At 45.0% G+C, this 25,042-nt stretch overlaps 1 protein-coding gene across 1 annotated transcript in view; it reads right to left on the reverse strand.

Annotated features, from left to right (window-relative positions):
* HAO1 (hydroxyacid oxidase 1) overlaps positions 1-24,664 on the reverse strand; it is a gene marked incomplete at its 5' end in the record, with an annotated part of 28,448 nt that extends 3,784 nt beyond the window's left edge. The window contains 5 exons of the mRNA XM_082481036.1: positions 1,483-1,574; positions 3,240-3,415; positions 6,922-7,177; positions 15,998-16,149; positions 24,528-24,664. Of these exons, the coding sequence (XP_082337162.1) occupies positions 1,483-1,574; positions 3,240-3,415; positions 6,922-7,177; positions 15,998-16,149; positions 24,528-24,664 (813 nt within the window). The remainder of the gene's footprint in view (positions 1-1,482; positions 1,575-3,239; positions 3,416-6,921; positions 7,178-15,997; positions 16,150-24,527) is intronic.
* Between the last annotated feature and the right edge of the window lie 378 nt (positions 24,665-25,042).

A 25,042-nucleotide genomic window follows, 5' to 3' on the forward strand; every position in this document is an offset into this window, starting at 1 on the left:
AAATTATTATGGTTCTAAAACAGAGATTTAGCATGATCTGATACAGATATTTAACATTATGAAAACTGCATTGTGAAATACATTCATTGTACAATGAAATCCAGTGAACACATCAGCTTTAATAGTGCCTCTCCTCTGCACTGTGGTGTTGCAAACGAATAACTCATCACAAGAAGTTTGCAAGTTTAATTTCTTTTCTATGGCAGTTGGCAAAAAATTAATTCTTATTTCTTCAGCCTTCTCATTTCTCAAAATGAGTACCTGGAGACAGGCAAGAGCATCTCGGAGGACAATGCCTCAACTTCATTAACCATTTAGAAAGCCATTTGTGCTGGCGTTTGGCTCCCCAATGCCATTTTGGCTGATGAAGAACCAGCCAACACAACCAGGAGATCAATGGGTCCACGTGAATACTTTTGAAAATCAGCAGGTGAAGGAAATCAGCTGGGGAAATCCTGAGGAGGAGCAGAGAGCAGAGGTGCTCCAGGGGACGGGGACAGCCAAGCAGATAAGACTTCACGTGCAAAACAGTCCACAGTGAAAAAGGGCTTACCTGTCCCCCTCTCCCTTCAGAAAATCATGGAAAACAGGAGGTTTTTCATCAAGGACACATTAGGATTATTGAAACAGTCACAACTGGGCTTTGATTCTCCTCCCTTTCGTTCTCTTTTTAGTTGCACAGCTTTCCCACACCAAATGAAGCAAGATGAGTGATGACTGGAATTTTGGGGGTTTTCCTTCAGCCTGAACACATACTTTTTCATTTTCCTTTACTTCTTTCTTTTTTGCTAGTTGAGAATTTCTCAAATCCCTTTTCACCTTTGGAAAAGGCACAGGGTAGCATGACAAGGAAAAGGAAAAAGGCAAAAAAACCTGCTATTTAACCACTCTGTACCTTTTCCAAAAGTGAAAATGTTTGAAAGGAAAAAAAGGGAGAGTTTCATTCTGCCTTTAGCTGTTCTGTAACTCTGTAATTTTTCAGAAGTCTCTGAAGAATATTAAAAGGGAAAAACAACTCTAGTAAAACCTTCAGTGAACTGCAAAAGGCAACAGGGGGTTTTCAAAAAAGGATGAGAAAGGAGAAGTAAAAGAGGAGACTGGAAAAAAATTCTTAAAGACTTTCCAATTTCTGAAAATTTAACTGACAATAATACCCTATCTGAAATTGCTCTTCCGGATTTCCATGCAGAGCGCTGCAGTCAAGGACAGGGTGCCCAGGTAGCTTGAAGAAACAGCCACGTGAAAACCCTCCTGTGTTTTGTTTTTTTTCGTTTGATCTGACCAAGGGGAGGCTGTGTCGAACTCAGAGCATGATGTGACATACATAGAAAAGTGGAGAGAGATTACTGTTCATGGGTTAAGGCATAGAACAAACGTATTTACAGTTTTTTCCTCCAGCTGCCGTGCATTCAGAGAAAGCAAACGAAGCCAAAAGGTGGAGAGAACCAGCCACTACGGCTGCATAATGGCACCAGTACTTACAGTTGCAGGGACACCATCAAGCTGTCGAGCTCCATGATTTGACACCAGGATACCATTTACCCCAATCTTTACAGCTTCTTTAGCATCATCGGCTAGATTTAAAAAAAAGCCAAACAAATAAGATATGCCCTTCCTTAACTAGGAGCTTATTGACACCATAATGAGAAAAATTTTGGCATCACTAAAAAAAAACATTGCCAATTAATGCAAAGCCACCTTAGGGCTTCATCCTGCCAAAGCACCATCTCAACACAGAAAACAGGTTTATCTTTAAGCACTAAGACCAGAAAAGTAATTTGAAATGTTGGAGCAGAACATTTTACCCCTTTGGATTAGCAGCCACTTTGGTTGCTAGCCTTTATTTTCTCTACTATGTCCCACAACTCACCACTAAGAAATTATTTTGCTAAATTATTTTATCCAAGCCAAAATTATCGACATTATAGCAATAATCTATTGTCCTGGTTTGAGGTAAAACAGAACCAATTTTGTTCAGTAACTTCGCTTTTTAGCTGGGCCTCTGCAAACTACTGAAATTAACTGCATATTGTGCAGACAGTGTTCACCCTCTCAGAGCGATAAGACCAATGTTTACAGCTGATGCCCAGGCACGGGATGCAGAGAGGCTCCTGCTTATACTTATCGCTATAACCCCCACGGCCAACCAACTTTGTTATTTGCCCGGTTGGACGGTCGGAAGTGGAAAAGCATAGTGGGGTTCCACCTGCAGGGAGGAGCGGACAGGACAGGTGACCCAAAACTAACCAACAGGGTATTCCATCCCATCTGCCTCATGCTCAGTATAAAAGCTGAGGGATCAAAGGGTCAGGGCTCTTCCTTCAATGGCCGACATCTGAGGAAGACTCTGTTCGTCTGCCTGCGATCCCGATCCTGAATCCAGATCCGGAATCCAGTTCCTGTCCATCACTGAGTCCAGCCTGGGACTGCCCCAGTGCCAGCCAGTGACGTGATTGTCATCTCGGGAGCTTGATACGGTTCTGTATATATTTCATTATTTATTTTTATTTTATTATTAATATTTCATTAGAGTAGTTTAGTTCCTTCTAAACTCCTAAGTCTCTTTTCCCTCCTCTGCCTCTCTCTTTGAAGAGGGGTAGAGGGGAGCATCTGTCGGTCCCATCTGGGGTCCCTCAGGTCCCCAGTAGCTGATTTGGCCTAAACCACGCCATCTATACTTAATGAAACCACTTCACTGTGCTCAGTGCTCTTTTGACAGAATGGAAATCCAGCTTTCCTTTAAGTATACAACTTGGATCAGAGTTAGAGTTTACAGGCGCAATGTACCGAGCAAGTTTAATGTTCCTGGCCGCATCTGATTTCAGCTATAACTGATGCCATGCCAGCCGACCAGCTGGCTAGTTTAGTGACCAGCGGCTCCAGTCCCTGCATGCTGAGCATCAAGGTAAACCCTGTAGCACAGACACACAAACCATCTGACAGCTCCAAGTACTTATTTAAGCTGCTGCTTCTGTGAGTATCTTGGTTGCTGGGTTCCCAACCACACATGAGGACACGAAGGATTTTTCCCCTTTGCTTGTTTTTGGCTCTGTTTTGGCACAGCACAGAAATACGAATGTGCACCCCACCATATTCAATATCGACAGAGCAGATGCTTGCCGTTAAAAAGTAATGCAATTCTATAGAAATTTCTCCTGGCATGAGCACTTTTCCTTCCCTGGTGCCTCTGTGAGCAGGGATGCTTCGCCTCCCCTATGGGAAGCGACAGAGCTACACACCCCTGAGGATTCCTTTCGCGACGATGGGCAGCGAGGTCAGCCCTCGAAGCCATTTGATATCCTCCCAGTTGACGCTTTCATCAATCGCCTCAGCTACGTACGCAGCCAGTCCACTGTTTTCTCCAAAGTCTTTCCCTGAGGAGAACGCCAGGTCGTTGCTTGAAAAGTTTTTTAATCTAAAACAACAAAAGACAGAAAAATAGTCTGAGAAGGTTTCACTGTAGGCACGAATCAGTCCCTAATGCCAGCATTCAATATACCCGTGTTAAACCTTTGCCGTACTGCAGAGCAGGAGCAAAAAAAGCCTATCCCAGCATGTCGGATCACAGCCCTTAGTAAGCCAAAACCTTTGGCTGGCAAAGCATTTGATAACGGTGGTGCAAGTTTCTCTGCCCCAAGGCAACAATCCTAGTGCTTTCAAAAGGAATAGGATAAAGTCCAAAATCTAAAGGTCCAGCATCAAATCCATAATCACGAGAACCCAGCGCTGAGAGCACTAATTTGGGCTCCAGCATGTGTCCTCCCATTGACCTCCTATGTGACTTTGGGCATGACACTTAGCCGCTCTTTTTGCCTCAGTTTCCCACCATAAAATAGGAACGACAGTATCTGCCAGGAGCACTGTGTGGGTAAATGCATCAGAGGCTGTGGGACGTTAAGACCCTAGAGCGGTACAGGCTGGATGTGAGAAGAGAACTTCAATCTTGCTTGATGCAACCCAGGACCCACTGAAGTCAAGAGGTGCACCTCTACGTACCAGCAAAAAAGACCCTTAGCTTTCACACAACAAATTTGGTTTTAGTTTTTGGGGTGGGGTTTTTTTGTGTGTTTTTGTTTGTTTGTTTTGGTTTTGTTTGTTTGTTGGGTTTTTTTTTCCAAAATCCAGGGAATTCAGCTAGTGGAGGGAATAGGGGATTGAGTAGCTGGGAGGGGAGAAGGCGGCAGGGAAATTGTTAAGGTCCATGAGTCAGATGGATCTGCACAAAGCCTTGCAGCATTCAACCTGAATTAAGAATTTTCATCTGTCCAACAAGACCAACACCAACCAGTTCACCTTATGCCTTTTTTGTATGTTTCCTTGTAAATTGTAGGGGGGGGGGGGGGGGAATCAAGTTCATATGAAAACAACAGCTATTATTTGCTCATTAGCACCAAATCAATCTCACCAGTTCTAGAAACTCAATGATAAACAACAGTGCCTGCACCAAAGTGTACACAACCGTACTAGACAAAGCAGGAGAAGAGGAAAGGAGGGCAAATAGAGAAATTCAGGCTGTGCTTGCATTAGAAAACTGAAGCAGCCCCTGAGCGCTCACAGGCATTAAACCACCGTCGGCAACACCAGTATGAGCAAGGAAACCCATGTCCCACATGAGGCTGATCGTTCCGTTCTTCAGAAACGGTCTCTCATTCCACATTGCCCTATTTTATACTAATATTCCACATTTTGGGAAATGCACAGTGTTTTTGTATGGAAACTGGCTAGTTTCACTGCTGATTTCATGCCTGCGACAAGTAGCATTTCACATGGCTTTTCTGTTGAGCTCCAGGCCCCGAAGAAAATGAGAAAGGAGTGGGCTCTCAGCAAGATCCAGCTTTCCAGCTGTTGGTTTGTGGAGGGTGGGGTACCCAGAGAAAAACAGAACCATGGATAAGATTATATAAATAACGGTTGTTTTTCTTGGCCTGCGGAATGCAGATCAACACTTGAATGAATGTTGCCTTACATACGTTTCTGAGCACAATGGCACCTTGTTGTTGCTTTGAAACTTTGTTGAAAAACTGAAGCCAAGAAAAAGTTATCCCATAACTGAGCAGAGCCCTGCGCTAGGGGAGTTTCACCGCAGACTCTGCAACAAAACACTGTCCGAGAGTCGTTCCGAAATCTGAAGTGATTAATTTGAACCTTTAAAGATTACTCCTACTTCATATTATTTCACATGGTTCGCTCAAACGAAACCTGGTTACGGTTCAGTCAGGTGGGGTCAAAGTGTTTCTGAAACGCTGTATTGCTTTCCTCAAATATTTTGGGGTTGTTTGACTCACATTCAAAAACTCTTTAACCCCAGGCCTTAAAATGATACTGCCCTCCCCCCAAAAGCTATTTAAAGAATTTTTTCTTTTTTTTTAAGCCAAAATGACAGTGGTTTCATTAATGTTTTGTCAATCACAAATCTATAGGAGGATTACTATACAGAGCATACTCTAATGTTAGATTTGTTAGGGTTTCTGTTTTCTGATGCTTTCCTCATAAGATTGTACTTTAATACAGAAATCATAGGCAGAGTTAAGGTTGCTGTGTCAACCTTCATCGTATCATCTATTAACTTCAAGTACAAGCGTCTGGGGGAGATCCAACACCCCGAGCTCTGGAAATTTTTTTATCTGTGAGGTGAAGGATCAGATTCATTGCGGAGTCCCATGGCTTACTTTCAATTTGAATATTATGAAAAAGACGACAGACCTCAGGATGTGATATTATATTTCTCGCTATGTACAAGTTACATATAGTACGTACATAGCACAGCATAACACAACAGCCTTAGGAGACATAGGAAGAACACTTCATATCCGTTGATAATATTCCAAATGAGCTTTCACCCAGAACTCAAATCACAGTTAATCTGCTTCTAAATACATTCAGTTATCCTTATTTTCTTTTTCTTTCCATTTTTGTGTTCATTTGCAGGCTCTGAATAAGAGTAAACAGTAGTCTTCACACATGCCGTGGCAGACTGCGGTCACTGCCAAGACCTACTTGCAAGTTTCTCACAAGATTTTTAGCACCATTTTGCAAAACCAAGTCCTGGATATCCCATCCACTAAATATGTTGCTAACACTGTGCCAGCACTTCAGCGTATGTTTATCAGGGTGGTCTCTACAGTCTACTAATTTATATTTACAAGAGGCTACTGAGATCAGTGCCCTTGCAACACTGCTGGGTAACTCTGTTAAAATTACAGACCCTGCAGGAGAGAGGAACTCGGATTAGTGCTGAAGTCAATCATGAGGCCGCAAATTCTTCTGAGATACAGCAAATGTCCCAAAACACACATGGGGGAAGAAATTGTCCTCATGGAGAATTTAGAAAGGCTGATGCCCATGTTTTTCTGTATTTGACTAAAAGAAGAATTGAAGTTGCTGGGAAAGGGGCTCTGCGGCCGGTAGCAACACGGCCCTGGACCCAGTGCAGTGTCATAGGATAACAGTTAGAAGTTAGAAGGGACCAGAACATCAGTTGGAAGGGACCTTTGGTCCACTTAGTCCAGGCCCCCGTTCAGAGCCCAGAGCCCAGCCAACTCTGTAGCTGGATCCAAGTTGAAAGTCAGAGCAGGCTGCGCAGGGCTGCATCAAGCTGAGGTTTGAAGACATCCAAGAATGTCTTGACGGATGCACAAAGAAGGGCCCCATCACTCTAACTTCATCAGTCTGCAGCCTCGTGTTGCCTGGCGCACAGCGTCTTTTACAGTCTGCAAACCGCAAGCTTAGTTTTGACCCAAAGCAGATCATTGGCCAAGCACAGCGAGGGACATGTGCTCGGTTCCCCAGGGTTTTTGCCCAGTGTGGCAGGTGGCACCTGGAAGAAATTCCTTATGCCAGAGACAAATTTTCCCCACAGCAGCTCATAGTGACCGTGGCACTGCCGTGCGCCCATCCCACATCCCACCAGCGGGCACCTACCTGAGGTGGGGAGGAAGCTGGAACTTGTTGCGCACATCGTCAATGCGCCTACCAAGGAACGGCGTGTCCACCGTCACGAAGATTCCTTTGTAGCCTGCTCTCTCCGCACGCTTCACGAGGGACTTGGTAACCTCCCGGTCCTTGTACACATAAAGCTGCAGCCAGCGAAGGCCAGCTGGAGCAGCTTCAGCCACCTCTTCGATGGAAGAAGTGGCCCAGGAGCTCAGCATCATCCCTGTCCCCATTGCATGGCAGGCTGGAGAAACACAAAGTTATATTCAAGACTATCCAAAATACAGAGGGTCCTCTAAACAGAAGGACTTGGCTCATGAGAGTGTGTCGTTGCACATAATTTCACACTGCCTTTCCTCAGCGTTAACACATTTTCAGCCTTCCAGGGAACGTGACATTAATAGCAGTTACTAACAGCGGTGGGCTGCTGTGAGAGCTCTCTGGCTTATTCTTTGGCTACCACTCATCAGAAATTTTGGCATATATGTTTAAGGACATACACACGTGCACAGTTTTAAATGATCAAAAAAAAAAAAATTCATTTGAGGCTTCCTACTTTTTGTACACTGCCACATTGCTGCAGATTGGTGTTTTGGGTCTGTCATTCCCAACACTGCTCATCAGTCCTCCTCACCACTGCCACACACTCTCCCTTGAGCATTTCGATCGTGGCATTTTGCCTTTCTCCCACCCCTAAGATGTTCACTAGCATTAAATCTATGTTTCTTGAAGTGGTCTTCTAGCAAATGCCTGTTGTCATCCCTACACAGTATTGAGAGGCATAATAAAACAGAAGGACACAGTCCAGCAGACAACCTCATTTAAAGACTCACAGGGGAAGCTCCACTGTTCTTTGCTTCAACACTTTGGCTGCCTGTCTTGTGGCCTGAAAGGAGAGGAACCCCACATCCATTCTGTGATTCCACACATAAAGCTTGGCACTACTGCCAATAAAAAGTAGTTCCGATCTCACCGAGAGTGGGAAAAGCACATCCCAAGCAGCAGTCCCCACCCAGAATACCTCAAAAGAAAATACAAAGATCGTAGAATCATAGAACGGTTAGAGTTGGAAGGGACCTTAAAGATTATCTAGTTCCAAGCTCCCTGCAATAAGCAGGGACACCTCCCACCAGACCAGGTTGCTCCAAGCCCCATCCAACCTGGCCTTGAACATTTCCAGGGATGGGGCATCCACAGCTTCTCTGGGCAACCTGTTCTGGCATCTCACCACCCTCACAGTAAAGAGTTTCTTCCTAATAGCTAATCTAAATCTTCTCTTAATTTAAAACAGTTACCCATCATCCTATTGCTACAATCCCTATAAAGAGTCCCTCCCCATCTTTCCTGTAGGCCCCCTTTAGGTCCTGAAAGGCTGCTATAAGTTCTCCCTGGAGCCTTCTCTTCTCCAGGCTGAACAACCCCAACTCTCTCAGCTTGTCTTCATAGGAGAGGTGCTCCAGCCCTCTGATCATCTTCATGGCCCTCCTCTGGACTCTCTCCAACAGGTCCGTATCTTTTTTATGTTGAGGGCCCCAGAGCTGGACACAGTACTCAAGGTGGGGTCTCATGAGAGCGGAGTAGAGGGGCAGAATCCCCTCCCTTGACCTGCTGGCCACGCTGCTTTTGATGCGGCCAGACTGTGGTTGGCTTTCTGGGCTGCAATCGCACATTGCCGGCTCGTGTTGAGCTTCTCATCCACCAACACCCCCAAGTCCTTCTCCTTAGGGCTGCTGTCAAAGATGAGCTGGTACAACAGACAAGTGGTCTCCAAAGTCTTCGCTGAGGCCAAAAGCACGGGTGCTCATGCCCAATGTGTTTTGGCCTCTCCTCCTCTACCTTCAAAAAGCTGTGGAGTGAAATCACTCCCGAGGTGTGGGTAGCCCCGAGGTTAAATGTCATCAAACAATCCCAGACGGGATGAAGCAGCTGGAGGGTTTGTGCTGGCATTCCAATCCAGGCTGCACTACAAACCAGCTAACCACATACAATTATATTTTTATAAATCTATCACTTACTCTGTTAGGGGTAATCTGTCACTTAATGCAAAATAAAGGAAAACACACTGCAAAACTCAAAAATATTATATAAAGCCTTATTTTTCTTGGTCTCCTGCAGTATGCGTATTTTTAATGTAAATGCACCTCTGTTTCAAAACGTCACCTCCTGCCCATCGAGGAATTAAAAATTGGTCTTTATGACAACATTTTATTAAATCGGGATTACAAGTCTCAGAGTGGAAACTTACGAACAGCTTATTCAAACAAATTGGTTACACCTTCCCAGGGCCACCAGGCAGCTTGCAATCACTGGAAATACAGTAGCAATGACCCCAAACTCTCTACATCGTAGCCACTTCATTCCTCCCCTTAAAATTACTGACAATAGTTCCCTCTCGCAGCTTAAGTACGTAGAAATGAGTTTCTTCTGAAGAACCCATGCATACTGAATGCCTGAATTCCCGTTAAAATCACCTGTGGTGGGTTATCGCAAATCCCATACTAAGTGATTTGCCAAACCAAGTCCGTTAAGCGGTGCTGAGAAATGAGGGATCTGCGTTCCTGTTGCTCTGTCAAATATGAATTCACGAATGAGAGGGTGGGTTGCTAACCCTGCAACTGCAAAACCCTCAGATCAGATAAGGGAAAAATGTAAATGTTATGGTTCGATCTGCCTTTAGGTCTCCATTTGTTTCCGTTCTTACTTTTAGTCTCAAGTCTATCTCTACAGCCCTATGGACACAAGAATAGTTGCAAAAGCAAAAAATAAAATAGAAATTGCACAATAAAATATATTTGGTGAATAGAAGGCTTAAAAAACAAAATACCACAATATCCTTCCAACTTATCTGCATATGTAGCAATAGAGAAAATAATGCTTTTATCTTATTTAGGATTAGATTTAAGCAGTTTGGTTCAATCAGACTTCTACTATGCCAAATGGAGTTATGACATTTTCATGGAAGCATACACACAAAATTCCTTTTGTCTGTCCTGTAAAGTTAACGACTCTCTGGTAAAGCACCAGCTCAACACACGTATTTTGGATCTGCACAGTTAAATTCAAAGTTCACATGCACAAAATTTATCAAAGTTTTAGAGATTCCAAGTTCCAGTTTTGGTTGATCTGTGCTTTATCTTTATCATTTTAAAGCTTATTTTGACAATTGTCTAGACTTTCAAAAGCATATGATACATAGTCCTGAAGCGTTGCCAGGTTCTTTATTATTTTTTTTCCTATCTCAAATCAGGTCTTGCTAAAAATTTACTCCCACTTCTTGAACATTTTGCTGCAGTTGAAGAAAACAGAAGCAATTAATTTCATCCAACAACTATATTTTACACTTCAATTTGGGGGTGCTGCAAACCTCTACTTATTATTACAAATCAGTACTACTGGATCCATATTCCCACGGGATGCTCTTGCAGCAATACATGACATTTGCCAGAGTTTAAAAATCAGATTTTTGTAAACCACCCTTTCCTCATGCCATTTCACATTGCTTTTAGGCTTCCCCCACCCCCAGGTCTTCTTTTTAACCCCAAGCGCTGCCCAAAGCATCCGTTTACCTTTGTACGCACCGCAGGCTCCCGTTGAGGTCAATGACAGCACAGAGAGCACGGCGTTAGCCACGCACGGGAGGCTGGGGAAGTTTTCGATATCGGGCCCATAAAGCTTCGAGTTATTTGTACTCCACCTTGTTTCAGGGCCAAACGCAGCCAGAATTGGTGGGGTGCTTGGGAAAGGGGGGCTTCCCAGCCTTTGCTCCACAGCTGCCTCGAGCGGGCGCAGGTTTCGCAGCCCCGCTGCTCCCCGCCTGTTCTGAGCCCAGGGGAGCCACGAGCAAGGACGTACCTTCTCACCAGGGAACAAACACCTCAATAAAATGGGGCTTTCCTCATTCTTGGGGAACTCAGCTGAAGTATTCCACATAGCAACAAATCAAGGCTGACCATGGAACGGGACCCACTTGGGAAGTCTGCAGGAGAATAAACTGATAACTTTTTTTAGCCCTTTTTTCAACCTGAAACCTCAGAGTTTCCTTCCCCCCTGCAACGGGACATCACTTCATTAAGCGGTTTGGGAAGGGTATGGAGTTTGTCCCACTGGGCAACCCAAAGGCAACATACTCCAGGGGAGGACACTGGAGAAGAGCCCAGTTTAAGCTTGCATATTTTTCAGGGCTACCTTGTACGGGAATGGGAACTTGCTGTTTTTCTCTAGCTGTGCAGATCTCCATCGTTTCCCTTTTAGGGGCATCTCCAAAGCATGGCAGCCAAACTGCCCCGCTGTGGTCATTCTTCCCCGAATCCACCAGTGAATCCACCGTCCCCAAGTTAGGAGGACAGAGGACATTACGTGGGATCAACGTGATATCCTTTTGTCACGGTGGTATTTCTCAAGCGAAGTAGCTGTGTTTCTTGGAGCTGCATCTCCTAAGAAACAGCGTTGTTTAAAGTACTTAAAATTACTCTCTTGACGAAACACACTTGGCTGAGAAATCCCCTGCCCAGCCTTACCTCACTTACCCCTTACAAAACACTGCGTGCGAGTTGTGCCTACGATCATTTTGTTGACACAACGCGTTTTGTCAGCTGTGCAGGAAGGCTGGAGGCAGCAGGGAAAAATAATACACGTGGCCAAAATGGATCTAGCTGGTCTAGGAGGGCTGTCATGCCAGACTGCCTGCGTACACTTGCACCAGAAAGTCCCCCGGCCATGCTGGTCTCCAGGGGGAGTCAGGGCTAGGTCAGTCGAGGATATGTTGCCCCATATGAATATTGTCCTCTCAATGACTGTGGAGCAGCCATACCTCAAAATTAACTTTTTTTTTTTCTTGAACGCCACATCGGCAATAGGTGAAAGATGGGTAGAAAGTTCTGCTATTTTCACTGTGGCTGAGCACAAAAAGCAACAGATTGCAAAATCCCTCCTTCAGAGCCATGGGCACGTCCGATGAGCACAAGGAACGTGAATTCAGATGCTCAGCAGCATCAAAGCAAACAAGAAGTACAGTAGAAGTCTGTTAAGAGCTGAAGGAACAAAGGTGTCGCTCCCTTTCTAGTGGAAATGACAGAGCTGCCAGCAACTTAACTAAAAAAGGAGGGGGGACGGGGGGGAGTAGATTTTCAGTCAATATTCCTATTCTCTATTTGGCAAAGCGAAGGGTGCAGTCACATCACAGGTGGTGGTGAAACCCTTCTTGCGTCAGCAGTAACTCAGAAAGTTGTTTGAGAGCAACTGCAGAGGGTAAACATAAAATCGTCAGACCTGAGCAACTAGGATTCAAAGTTATCAAAAGATCTGGCCAAGGAAATGGTCAGGCTGTTCAGCCTGATTTTCAGCAAGTCTGAGAGAAGTCAGGTATTGCAATACCCCTTTCTGGGCTAAAACACAAGAGTATAAGGTCAGTAAGAGAGCATTATGTAATTAGCAGCAATCTAAACAGAATAGAAATCTCAATAAAATAATGCTGCGTATCTGTTTACAATCAATTAAGGTTTGAAAAAGTTGCTATTTCTTGCTCAGCAGCTGGATGGTGCACAAGATTTTGTTTTGGTATGCTTGAAGGTGGGTTCTATTTACAAGAGCATGAGTATTCCGACACTTACGGGGGGGGGGGGGGGATGATACTGGGATTACGTTGGTTTGCAAGCACAGCATGAAGTCAGGACTGCAAACAAATGTCTTCGTATAGGGGAACAGCGAATCTTCTGATGGACAAGTAAAGAAACATCACGTAGAATCAGAAAAATCCTGTTGAAAAATGTTTTGAAAATAGCCCTTTGCTCTTTAATGGTAGCTAAGATTATTCATCAAATTTGGCAAATATTTTTAGTTAAAGAGGTTGAAATTGGAGCGGGAAGGACAAGACAAATTCACCGAAGTCAAAATGTCATGTGTTGATATTTTCAAAATGGAAATGTTTTTTTTCTGAGCTAACACTTTTGTTTCAAAACAGAACTATGGCTAAAAGCATTAGCTAGTAGGAAAATGAAATAAAACATTGCGGTTTGGATCAAATTAAACATTTCAGTTAATCCAAAACAATTTTCCTCCCAATTTTTCAGTTTCTACTGAACAGAAAATCCATTATTTGGAAAATTGCCACATACACTGATGAACTACAACTAAAATGCTAGGGAATATACTTGAAGAAAGGCCTGGAAAAACTGGAACAACTGCCTGAAATCGTTTCAAGGACAAGAGAGCATTCTCTAGAAGGAAGGACTCCAGGTCCATTTAGACATGTCAAAGAAAACCGAGGACTAACCTTATTACAGTCTACATGGACAATATTTTTTTTTTTTTTTTTTTTAAAGCCTAGCTGATAAAGTATAGCGAAACGCAACATCTGGATTTGAAATTGTGCAAGTTTTGATCACGATCACAGTTTACACTGCTCAGAGTGGAATTAGTTAACCTTTGGAATAACTTGTGTTGGATTGCAGGTCACCAGGAACTTTTAAAATCACAACTGAATGTTTTGCCCTTAAAAGGTCCTTTACTAATGAAACAGAATTGTCAACGAAGGTGTCTTTAAGGCAAGCTGGACAGACTTTGCCTTATCTTGGGTAAGATGCACGCTCCTCTCCCACCAGCTTGGTCACTGCAGGAGAGCATCCATCCCTTGAGGAGCAGCAGCTCCCAAGACCCTGACAATCCCCAAAGCGAGGGGTTGTGAGGGCAGGGAGTTTTGCCTAACCAGACACACCGCGACATGTCCTTGTCCCTAGAGAGGACACCTACGCTGCAACCTGCGGGCAAACCCACTGGAAGAGTGGAGCAAAATGCTGCCGCGTAAGGGAAGACCCTGGGAGGATCGGCCATTGTTCTCAAAACACAAAGAGGCAGGGGAAGGAGCGGTTGTTGCTGCCTGCAGCACCCTGCTCCGCAGGGAAGGACGGTGCGGACCCAAGATCGTCTCTCAGGGTTTAATCCCAACCAGGCAGATGTGTTGCTTGAGGCACCTGCTGAGCACAGGCGCTGTGGGTGCCCCCTTGGGGGGCTGCCACGGCCCCCGACACGAGCCGGGGCACCCCATGCCAGCTTCCCTGGCTGATTCAGACCACGCCACGCTTTTCAAAGGCTGTCACAACAGCGAAACACCGCCAGGTACATCGCTTCCTACACACCTGAGCCAAAAGTGAAGCTTGCCAAGTATGCCAGGCTTTGCAACAGCCACAAAGCTACGGATCAGCCTTTCTTGGCTTGCGTAAACTGGTGCGGATGAAGCAAAAGCCGATTTAAAGCAACCAACGATCTGTTCTTTTGTATTTCAGAGATGCTGCAGAATTTAAAAAGAAGCAGGATGTAGCAAAACCCCCTGATGCCGAATGTCCCAAGTTTAAGGGAACCTTTAAGCCAAACATGTACTTTACAGCTAATCCCTGCCATCTTATAAGGTCAAAGGAAAAGCTTGGCACTGAACGTCCCACTCCACCTCTAACAGAGCACAAAACCAAAGCCATTTTTTTTTTTTTTTTTCTACAAGAAACATTAATGCAATACAGAGGCTGTGATTTTAATTGTGCTCTCCTTTGAAAGCGATGAAAAGTTTACCAACTCCCACAGATATGTTTATTTGACCGCACATTGAAACCATCACCAGTACACCAAGCTCTCCTAGCTTGGAAACCTAAGAACATTAACTGCAATAATCGTATGTTAAAGTTTGAAAATGTAAGCGCAAAAAAAAAAAAAATTTAGGAAATTCCAAAATTAAAAGTTATCTACCACAACCATAACTCAGCCCTGGTAGTCAGCCTGATTGCACCACTCAACTCTACATGCCGTTAAGAGATGTATGCCTTAAAACGTGCCAGGCCATAGTATCGGTGGGAATTTTTGTGAAGAAACCTCCTGAATTTTGCATGTTTCTTAACATTGCATTAATATGTTTGAACTTAACAGTATAATGCTCCAGAGTTTCCTCCCAGCATAACCTGGGCCAGAAACAATCCTCACGAGCTGCCAAAGGACAGGACCGTACCAAGGCATCCCACGGGATGCCGCTTCGCAATCCAATTCAAGGTATTCGAGCTCCATCGTGTGGAACGCGCCGGCACATACAATAGGCATAAAATCTTTGGCTTCCTGATGAATGTCTTGGGAAGGAGAAAAATCCTCAAACATACTATAAAAGTGGAGAAAGCTGCTTTTACAAGAAATTGCTGCTGGAGTCGTGCTGCAGCCCATCACGGTGCGCATCCCGGTGACGTGGCTTTTTAATGAGACTTGCGACCAGCTCCCACTGCAGGGCAAATAATTAGACTCGCTTCACTCTAGCATTTGCTGCCTTGGTCATAGAAACACTGATAGATGAATAGCTCAGTCATGCACAGGATCTTATTTTATTTTAAAATATTGCCAATTTAGGTTTCGCGTCCTTTTTCATTTAGTGCTAAAGCACTGAAACACGCAGCACAATGCTGTTTGTATGCAACAGGCACCTTTCTCTGATTTTGTGTCATCCTGCAGCTGAGGTTAAAGTAGTAAGAAACCATTTCACATCTGAATTGTGGCTAACGTCTCATTTCTTGCAGCCTTTTAGGCTGCAGCCTCCATGCTGGCAACGTCTTCGTGCGGCATCTATCCCAGAGGTACCCTTATCTCGCTGGCTCCCTTGGATGCTCTCAAGGAGCTCTCTTCAAAGTATTTTTCACAGACAAGCAAAAGCTTCTGAATTTCTAGAAACAGTTCTGTCACAGGAAGAATGTTGCCATGACAATATCTATATAGTTATATTTATAGAGCATATAGAAAGATGTATAGTTAGACGCAGTTTTCAATTTTGTATTCGTTACAAACGATTCCCCTCTGACATACGGCATTTCATGGCAAGGGAGAACCCCCATACAAAACAGGCAAAGGCAAACCGTTAAAAAAAAAAAAAAAAAAAAAAAAAAACCACCGAAAAATAAACCCGATTACTCTGAGCAGCAACCCAAACCCTTCCCAGCCACAGCATCTGGAGCAAGAGAGCAAGCCGGGCTTCACGACTAGCAGGCACAGTGTTACTCTGTTCCTCTCTAACTCATTGCGGGGGGAACTTTGTGCGGTTTACCTTTAGCAGTAGCCGTCTCTCCATCAGCATGAGCCATGCGCTGCATAGCGGTCGCTCCAACACAGACCGGCATGCTGATTTTCTGCCCCAAGACTGAAGTTGACAGGTCCATCACTGACACGTCCCTGAGCACCCGGGGGTACAGCTTCCATCTGACATGCAGACAAATAAAGAGAATAAAAAGCCTGCATCATCGGCGTTATTTGCAGTTCCTAAGGGGCAAGAGCATATTTTCCTGCTGTCAGGAGAAACATGGTGAAAGCTGCGTTGGGGCTGGAGCAAAACCTCATTGCGTGACCCAGAGCTGCAGCAGGACCCGTGAAACGCACAGAGCCGGGAGGGAGCAGGCAAGGAGGGACCGAAGTCCATGGATGGTGAAAGAGGCAAAGGGCCTTTGAACGTTATTGGCTGGTATCATTTGAAAGAAAAGATGGGAGCCGCAAAATAATAAGGTTTGTGGTGAGTCTCAGCCTCTCCAAAAGCATTGGGGCAGAACTGGATGACAGAGGGTGTGTAGGAACAGCAGAAGCTATCAGCCCACCCCTTACTTATTTCTCCTATGGACTAGGGAGCCAAAGGGGATAAGACTAGCCTGACCGACATGCTCAGCCCTCCCCGTCCCCACGCTATACGTCTCTGAAATGAGGCTGCACAGAAACGAGCCGCCACATTTCTTCCCGTGGGAAGTGGGTGGGCAGGATGGCTGCCCGGGCTTTCCTCAGCTCAGGGACGGTGGGAATCCATTACTCTGCATCTCTGCTGGCACAGAGACTGAGTCGCTTTGCTTGGAGAGGTCCCATCCCTGGCAGTCACCAGCTGATGTGCAACACGTAGTCCCAGGGACCGCAGCCGCAGGGACAGCCCACTGTGCCGCAGGGACCCCAGACTTCCAGGAAAAGACCAAACGCAGCCACTGTAATTTGGTGCAGGAAAAGACTGAGTAGCAGAGCCGCTTTCCCAACAAGGCAAATTATGATCTAGTCCTTGAATGATGTGGTCCAGCATCTGCTCAACCATTCCCGACCTTGCTTTGCCTTAAATGTGTCTGCCAGAAACCACATCAACCCAGAGCTGGGCTTTGTTCTCCACTGGAGTCTTCAGCTTAGGTACAAATGGAAGCTGGCTCCAAAACAGAGCAAACTAAAACACACTTAATGTGAAATAACAATTTATTGCAGTCAGGCTGAACGTCACATGCTTGCACACGTAGAAATTTATCTCCCCCCCAAAAGCAGCACAATAGTATCGCAATCCCTCTTTATGATGGGGTCAACCAGACAACCCCACAGTATCCAAACTTATCTTAGTAGGGTTGCATTCCTGGGGGTACCTGTGAAATTGGACTCTTTTGCACCATCCAGGGGATGTTGCAGCACAGCCACTGTTAGGACAAGCCACAAGAGGGTGTGCGATAGCAGGGGCTTCCTCTCCACACAGATGTGCGCTGGGCCAGGCAGTACCAGCATCCACCTCTCACTAAAGCAACCCTACCTCTGAAAGTACCCTGCACTTTTAAATTATGGCTATTGACTTTTAATTACAGAAAATAATTAAAAGCTTAAGCTCTAGTACTGCTGAACTTGACTACCCGCTCAGTACTAGAAAGCCTGAGACTGGTACTATTATTGCTGGCATGGAGATGGCAACCAGAACCACTGTTACCCTCAGACTATGCTCCAACAGCGAGTAGTGGTCAGCTTGAGCTTGCAAACTAATCTGACAAGTTAGGGAAAACAAAACAAAACAAAAAGACAAGACATGATCTCTTCATTTTGTAGAAAGATCAAGAGACATTTCCATAAGAAGCCTGGGATAGAGCCAGGATAACACCCAAATTTCTGAAGCCTGAGAGCATGGGGGAGCACGGGGCTGTGCCAGCTCTCCAGGAAGCACTCCCCAGGGAGGAGAAGGATGGTTATGATGCTTGGAAAGAGACATGTAGTTGTGGGAGTCAGCTGTATTGTTCGATGCCAAGACACACACTGCAAGTATGTCTTCTCAGACTTGTTTTCAGGCTATTGTATCGGTTTGTTATTTTTCAGGGGAGGATGGGCTGAGGGTGGAACAAAGAAAACATGACTTTTTTTTCCCCCTTTCTTCCTAATCCTCATTCCAAAGGCTTTCTCCCAGCTCTGAGACATCTTTTCCCAGCAAATACAAAGAAAACAAAAATCCTCTAATAACCTTGCTCATTTTTACGGTCATACTCAAAAGCGTAAGGATGTGAAGTATCTCCCTCTTTCCCAGCCTACCAGTTTCTCTGCTGTCCCGGACCTGTCAGATTTTTACCTGGTGCAAACCACTGCCATCTCAAAGCACATGCGGGAGGCTCAGTCCAGAAGTACCGACATTTCTGTAGTGCTTTTAGCTGGGAAGAGAAACAGAAACAGCTAAAATCCTCCCAACAGCGTATGCAAGAACAAAGATGCTGTTTCAAAGAGCCTCCTTCCCACTCACCTTTATGTGCCACCAAATTACTCCATCTATGAGCTTTTTGGGGCTCATTAGACTTGAAATGTAAATGTCTCTTCCAGTGGCTTCTCTTCCCCTCACACCTTATCAGGTTGCACCCTCTAGACTAACATCAAGTCAATACTTAGAACTGACTATTTACTGGGTGCCACAAAAACCACCAGAAGGGATCACTACCTTATTATTGTACTCTCTAAGTAAAACCTGATCTTGCTTTGGCAACACGGGTGATTTCAGCTGTGAGTTTGCCAGATGCTTGAAGTGAGGTATTTTTCTGGACAAACCCTTAACAACAACAAGCAAAACCCAAGAGCAGATTTCCCTCTAACCAGAGTGTGCGTTCATTAAGCTGCCGCACACCACCTGCTTCCTCCAAGACTTTGAGTGAAAAGATTTCCTGAGTGTTTTATGAAAACCTTGTATTTGTTTTTGTTTGGGTTTGGTTTTTTTTTTTTTTTCTTCATTCATCATCTCCTCATCACCCACATTTTTTTCCAGGCAAGGCCACACTGGCATGCTGCAATCAGCAATTGCAAGTGAGTGCACCTTTCTTCCCAGCTGGAAGCAGGGAGATGCGGAGATGCAGCAGCGGGGCAGGCAGCGAGCACTCCCCATTTAGGCAACTTCAGCTAAATGCTGTTTTGAAAGAAGCATGAAAGGAAAGGGGGGGTGGGGGAGGATTAGCGCCATTTTTTTTTTTTCCCTTTTCCCTCTATGTTAAAAAATTTCAGAATGTCAATTATCTTGCAGTTGGGTAGAAGGGAAGCACTCGCTGCTTTCCCCACTTATTTTTCGCTGTGAGAAACGCTGAAATTTTCAAACTGCGACACATTTTGAAGCAGCTCTTCTTGTTTCCCTTCCAAGTTCAGGCTAAATAAACCCCCTGTGCTGCATCGCAAGCAGCGCGCTTGGGCAAGGACACACCGTCCAGGCAGTCTCCATCCCAACCCCAACCCACTTTGTTGCTTTAATCTCCCCTACCGCTCCGCTTCCCATCCCAAGGGGCAGGTGCTGGTGCTGTGCGAGGCTAAGCAACAGCTGCTTTCGCTTGAGGAAAATTGATTTTCTCTCCCAGGGTGTCATGCCATCCACACAGCGACTCTTTTCGCAGCACTCTGCGAGTCCGAGGTGAAAGACATCGCAGAAACATAACCAACTTATTATTGCAAGCATTCCTTTCCTTTTCTCCCTCCTACAACTTCACATGCTTGTTTGACCCCAATCACATTCTCAGCCTTGCTTTTTTTAACCAATATTTAAATTATTTATGCGCCCGGTCATTTTAACGCCCTTAATACCTAGCTACAAGACAACGATACATCTGCAGAAAAATACGCATCGATGCTGTCACTGATAAACAAGCGACTGCTGTTCCTCGTACATGACAAAACAAAACGCATCTTCTGTGGAGGCCATCGGGAGCCCGTGGCAGAATGTGTCACCACAGCTTAGCAGAAACGTGTTCCTACACACGTCCTCCTTCATTAAAATGCCAAAAAGGGAGATTTCAGATTGATTTCTCAAATGCCATCACGCTAAAGGCGTCCTGACCTTGTCATAAAATCTATTTCTCCATTCAGGCCCCTTGGTTCCCTGACAACTTCGGAGTGAATTTAGTCGGGAGACGGCCCAGTGCTGGAAGGACACGCAGCATTTCGGGATGCAGAGCAAATGCAAGGTGAGCGCAGTCAGACGCCATAGGGAGTAACGTATGCTCTGACATCCCAAATCATCTTCTTTGGCTTGATGCCAGCCTCCATGCCATTTGAACACTATGAATAAAAAATAGTTATCTGGCCTTAGCAGGAACACATTGATGTTGATGTGTGAGCTCCGGTTCTTCCCTCAATCCCAGAAGAACTGGAAACTGGAAGAAACTTACTGTACGTACCCGGTGTTAACCTCATCCTAAACACTGGCCTTTTGGAGATATTTGATATTCTGGTATCTGATTCAAGCTTCTGTGCCATCAGAAGGCCAGGACATTCAGTTTATGATCTAACGGGTACGGATTGCACTGCTCCAAAAATTGCACGGGTCATTCCGAAGGTATTCCAGTTTCTATCGAAAATACCATTCATTTGCTAGGTCAGTTCTAAATAATAATCTATTTATTTCTCCATAAATGCAACCATTCAGCTGCCAAAAAAATTAAAGAGTTCACAAACGAGCCCAACACTGATTTTTCTCCAGATACAAACCATCCTAGCAGTCTCCCTCACCCCAATAATCTTGCACCACAAAGGTATGGGCTAACAATTCATGCTTCTGGTTCAGTTCCGTGCTTTCTCTTTTTCCATTTAAACATAAACATTTATACATCTACCTATAAATATTTAAATAAACTATAAAGGTTTTTAGTCAGGCTGAATCCTGTGTCCGGAAACAGCACACAGCGAAGCTTTGGACAGCAGAACCCAATAGGAATTCTCTGGCTGTGGGAAATGAAGCTGAACGTACTCGTTTCTCTCACAAAATCACACGACTTTGTGATCTTTCTGGCTTGGGGGTGTAAAGTCCATCTAACTTTACATTTACCCACCAGCTGTGCTTAGGAACAGGGATAAAAACCAGTGACACGCTCAGAGACGCACAAGGAGTGCGTGAGAGTCAGGGCGAGGAGCAGTCCTGCGCCTTTTGCAATTAGGCCATCCTTCTCCCAACGGCAAAGAAAAATTTAAAAAAGAAAAAAATTTTCTTTTTTTTTTTTTGTTGCTTGTGTCAAACAGTTCTTATAAACCAAAAATACTGTGAAGTCTTTGTAGCAGGTTTCTACTGTTTCTAGATGCGTTGCCAGGAAGCCATTGCAAACGCGGCCTAACCAACTGTTAATGGCAGCATCCCGTGTGCTAAGAAAATAGGAATCCGCCACCACGTGTTGTCCCTCAGCAGCAACAAGTGGGACCTACTGTAGCTATTGAGATGGAGCCCCATGCTCAATGTGCCCCCACAAAGCTTCAACAGCCCATTAAAGGGGGTCACCTTCGCTGAGAGGAAGGTCCATCTGGCTGCAGGCAGCAAGCACACACTGCTTAATTGAAATATTTCAGTTCACAAATAGACAGGTACAGGAAGGCACTGGAAACGTTAAGAATGATTTAACTTTCATAGAATGGTTGAGGTTGGAAAGGACCTTGAAGGTCATGGAGTTCCAACCCCCCCGCCACAGGCAGGGACACCTCCCACCAGCCCAGGTTGCCCAAGGCCACCTCCAGCCTGGCCTTGAACACCTCCAGGGATGGGGCCTCAACAGCCTCTCTGGGCAACCTGTTCCAGTGCCTTACCACCCTCAGAGTGAAAAATTTCTTCCTAATATTTAATCTAAACCTGCCCTCTTTGGTTTTTCAGTGCTACATAAGGGCTATTTTTAACTCTGACCACCTTTACTATTATCTGCCTCTTGTTATGGACAGATAAAAGAGCACATTTGTCCACAAAGCGGTAAATCACTCTGTCCATGCTCCAGCCTTGAATCCTTTCCACTTCATACAGGTGAAGGTGGTAAGCCCCAGCAGACAGCATCAGCTGTGACATCCACCCTTGCAGGACGAGCTGTGCTGGCACTGCAGTGACCAGAACAGAGGGGACCGCATGTCTCAGCGGGGAAGGAGGGTTTCAGGCTCCAACTCCAGCTCTCTCGCTGATCTGCCGGGTGACCATCAGCACATCACCGCCCTTTTCAGTGCTTTGCGGGTCACCCAGAGAGAGATGTAGATGCAGAGTGACGGAAACGTAACAAGCAAAGCTTTGACTTCAGCATTTCTGCCCCGTGACCTCTCTCTCTGGCTGTCAAGTTCTTTTTTGTTTGATGATTTAATAAACTCCATTTGTCAGGTCTTTTAGATTTTATTTACTGCCCTTTTGGAAGATGTTTAAATGGCCTAAAGCTACTGCGGAAATTAAATCTTGTTTTCTTTAAGACAAATATACGAAGGGAGAGGGAGCAAAGACAGAAACACAGCTTCCATCCCCTTCATACCTTCACTGCTGAGGAGCAGGAACCCAGCATCGAGGGCCTTTTAACCACACCAGGGCCTGGCAAATTTCATTTACTTTTTCTTTTTTGTTTTTTAAATGTCTCAGGCTGTTTAATGCACTACTAATTAATATCTTCAGTTCCAGGCTGCCTGCAAGCTCTGCAGTTTAAATGCCTGAAACTGGAGGCTGTTATCGAAGAGATGATAGAAGATGCCAGGAAAGAGGAGGTGAGCCCGAACCCTACAGATGACCAGCCCGATGCGAGGAGGTCTTATCATCAGAGGAATCTGCCCCTGTGGTGGGAGACGACTCCAGAGCAGAGCTGCTCTTCTCTCACCACTCACAGCTCACTCCGCTAATACCAAAACAGCAGGGGGAGATACCCAGCTTTCTGTTAGCCTGTCTCTGGGCAGATTAGATCCAACCTTTGCTTAATCATGATGAGCTCTAGCAGCTAGTAGTAAAAAGTTCACTACTTCTACAGTTCATTGCCTCTGAGCGCTTCCTTTGCGTGTCCTTTCCTTAACATCTCATTTTGGTTTTATGAGAGCAAATAACATTGGAGCATCTGGAAGCATTACCAAAAAAAAAAACCAAAAACCAAACCAAACACACAAACCCCGGTGAGCACTACTCCATCCCCTACTGCTCCGATTTACTGCTTGGAGCTGGAACAGTCCTTTCGCTTGTGTTTGAACAGCACCAAGCATAAGGGGATTTCCAGTCTGTGATATCAAATTCTGCACAGAACTAAGAGGTCTGGAATAAGTGGTCACAGGGGAAGTTAGTTTTCTTCTTCTCCTGACGTTATAAAGTTTTCCTATATCTGTCCCTAAAATTGGGGTTCTGACTTGACTTCTGAGATCTGGTCACTGAGATCCCGTTAAATAAATTACTACTGAGTTTCCTAGAGCCTTACTAAAGCCGCAAGGGATTTCCAGCTGAATTGCTCTTAGCCTCCAGAAAGGCAACTGGAGCAGTAAGTAGGGTTGCTGCTCTACAGCAGAAAAGCAAAGCGGGGAGGGAGAAAGGCAAAAGACAAATAGGAAAAAAAAATCTTGTTTTGGGCTGTTAGACTAAGAGGGATTTAAGACAAAGCCTCCAGAGATTAGCAAAGACAAGTGCAGAGGGGTTAAATGTCTGCAGCAACACAGCACCCGAAGGGAAGAGAAGCGAACAGCTGTTTGAGCAGTTCCACTGGGCTCAGCCGGGCTGAGGCCATCAGCCTCCGGCTACCGCTCTTCCTCTGCAGCGCTTGGGCTGACGCTCCGGGGGCAGAGCGGCAGCGGAGATTCAGGGCACGAGGAACCGACTGATTTGACATAAGTTTTGACGCTCTTCCACTGAATCTGACAGCAAACGCTGCCTTACATTGTGTTGACCTTGTACGGCAGGGTGTCCCGATTTCAAGTTTTGACAACAATTCAGGGAGCCAGCCTAAGTCAAAACTGGCTTATAATAGTTCCCATCATTTACAATATTTCCCAGGGCAGTGCTGAACTTCTGCTGGAGACCCCTCGAGCGCGGCTTGGCTTTCACGGCTCGCTGACGCGAGGGTACACAACTCCTTTTTGCTGGGCTACGCAGCTCTCATCGAGCGATGCTGCACAAGCACTCAGCAGGGCAGGCTGCCTAAATAATGCGGTTTGGGAGGAAGAGGCAAATGGCAAAACAGATTCAGGAGCTAAAAGGTCCAACCCCACCGCAAGAATCCCTTGCCTGCATTATAGCCCAACACATAGAAATTACAGTTTCATCAGCTGACTAAATATTGGAGCTGGAGGACTCTTTAGACAATTTATGTTAACAAAAGAAATAAAATGCAGGTAAAGCTAGAAAGATGCTAATGGATTTTAGGGACTGCTTTTTGACAGCGTTAGGTGGAGTGAAAGGGGAGAGACAGTTGTTCTGAAAACGAATTACTTGAGAGTCATTTTGGTAAAAAAAAAAAACAAACCAAAAGAGTTTCAGAAAAAAAGAATTTTGTTCACACAGAGAAATCTAATATTGCACCACATCTACTGATAAAGCAGAATTCACACCCCCCACCTCCTGCCCCAGCCTTAAATCCTTCTCCTACCTTGAAAATGCTGCTACGTTATCTGCTAGTGTTTCCTGGTCATCTGCTCCGGATCGGTAATAATCATACACTGATTTGGGGAGAAATTTTTTAGCATACTCTTCAAAATCAGCAATGCAAACTGGTTTTCCAGACATGTTTGCAGATCTCACAGGGTTAGTTTATTCCTACTTCTCTCTCTTTTAAGCTCTGTATTTTTGTCTGTAAATCATTAATACAGGACCTCAACAGGATTCGACTTAGTCTACGTACCAAAAAAAATACACCAGCTTCTTGTGTCATACTGGACTTCAGCACCACACTATTTCGTGTGGTCAAGGCCAACCTAGAACATAATGGAATAAAACATGGCAAAAAGAAAGAAAATGAATCAGCAAGGAAAGAAAGAGATAGGTGCACCACGCATGGCTTAAATCTGCAATAACAGGAACATACCCTCCCCCCTGTATGCCTTTATCATCCAAACCATCCAGGAGACTGAAACAAGAAAGATGCTGTTTATACCCCAAAACCAA

This window comes from Vanellus vanellus, assembly GCF_965231255.1.
Source record: "Vanellus vanellus genome assembly, chromosome: 3".
Taxonomy (NCBI): Eukaryota; Metazoa; Chordata; class Aves; order Charadriiformes; family Charadriidae; genus Vanellus; species Vanellus vanellus.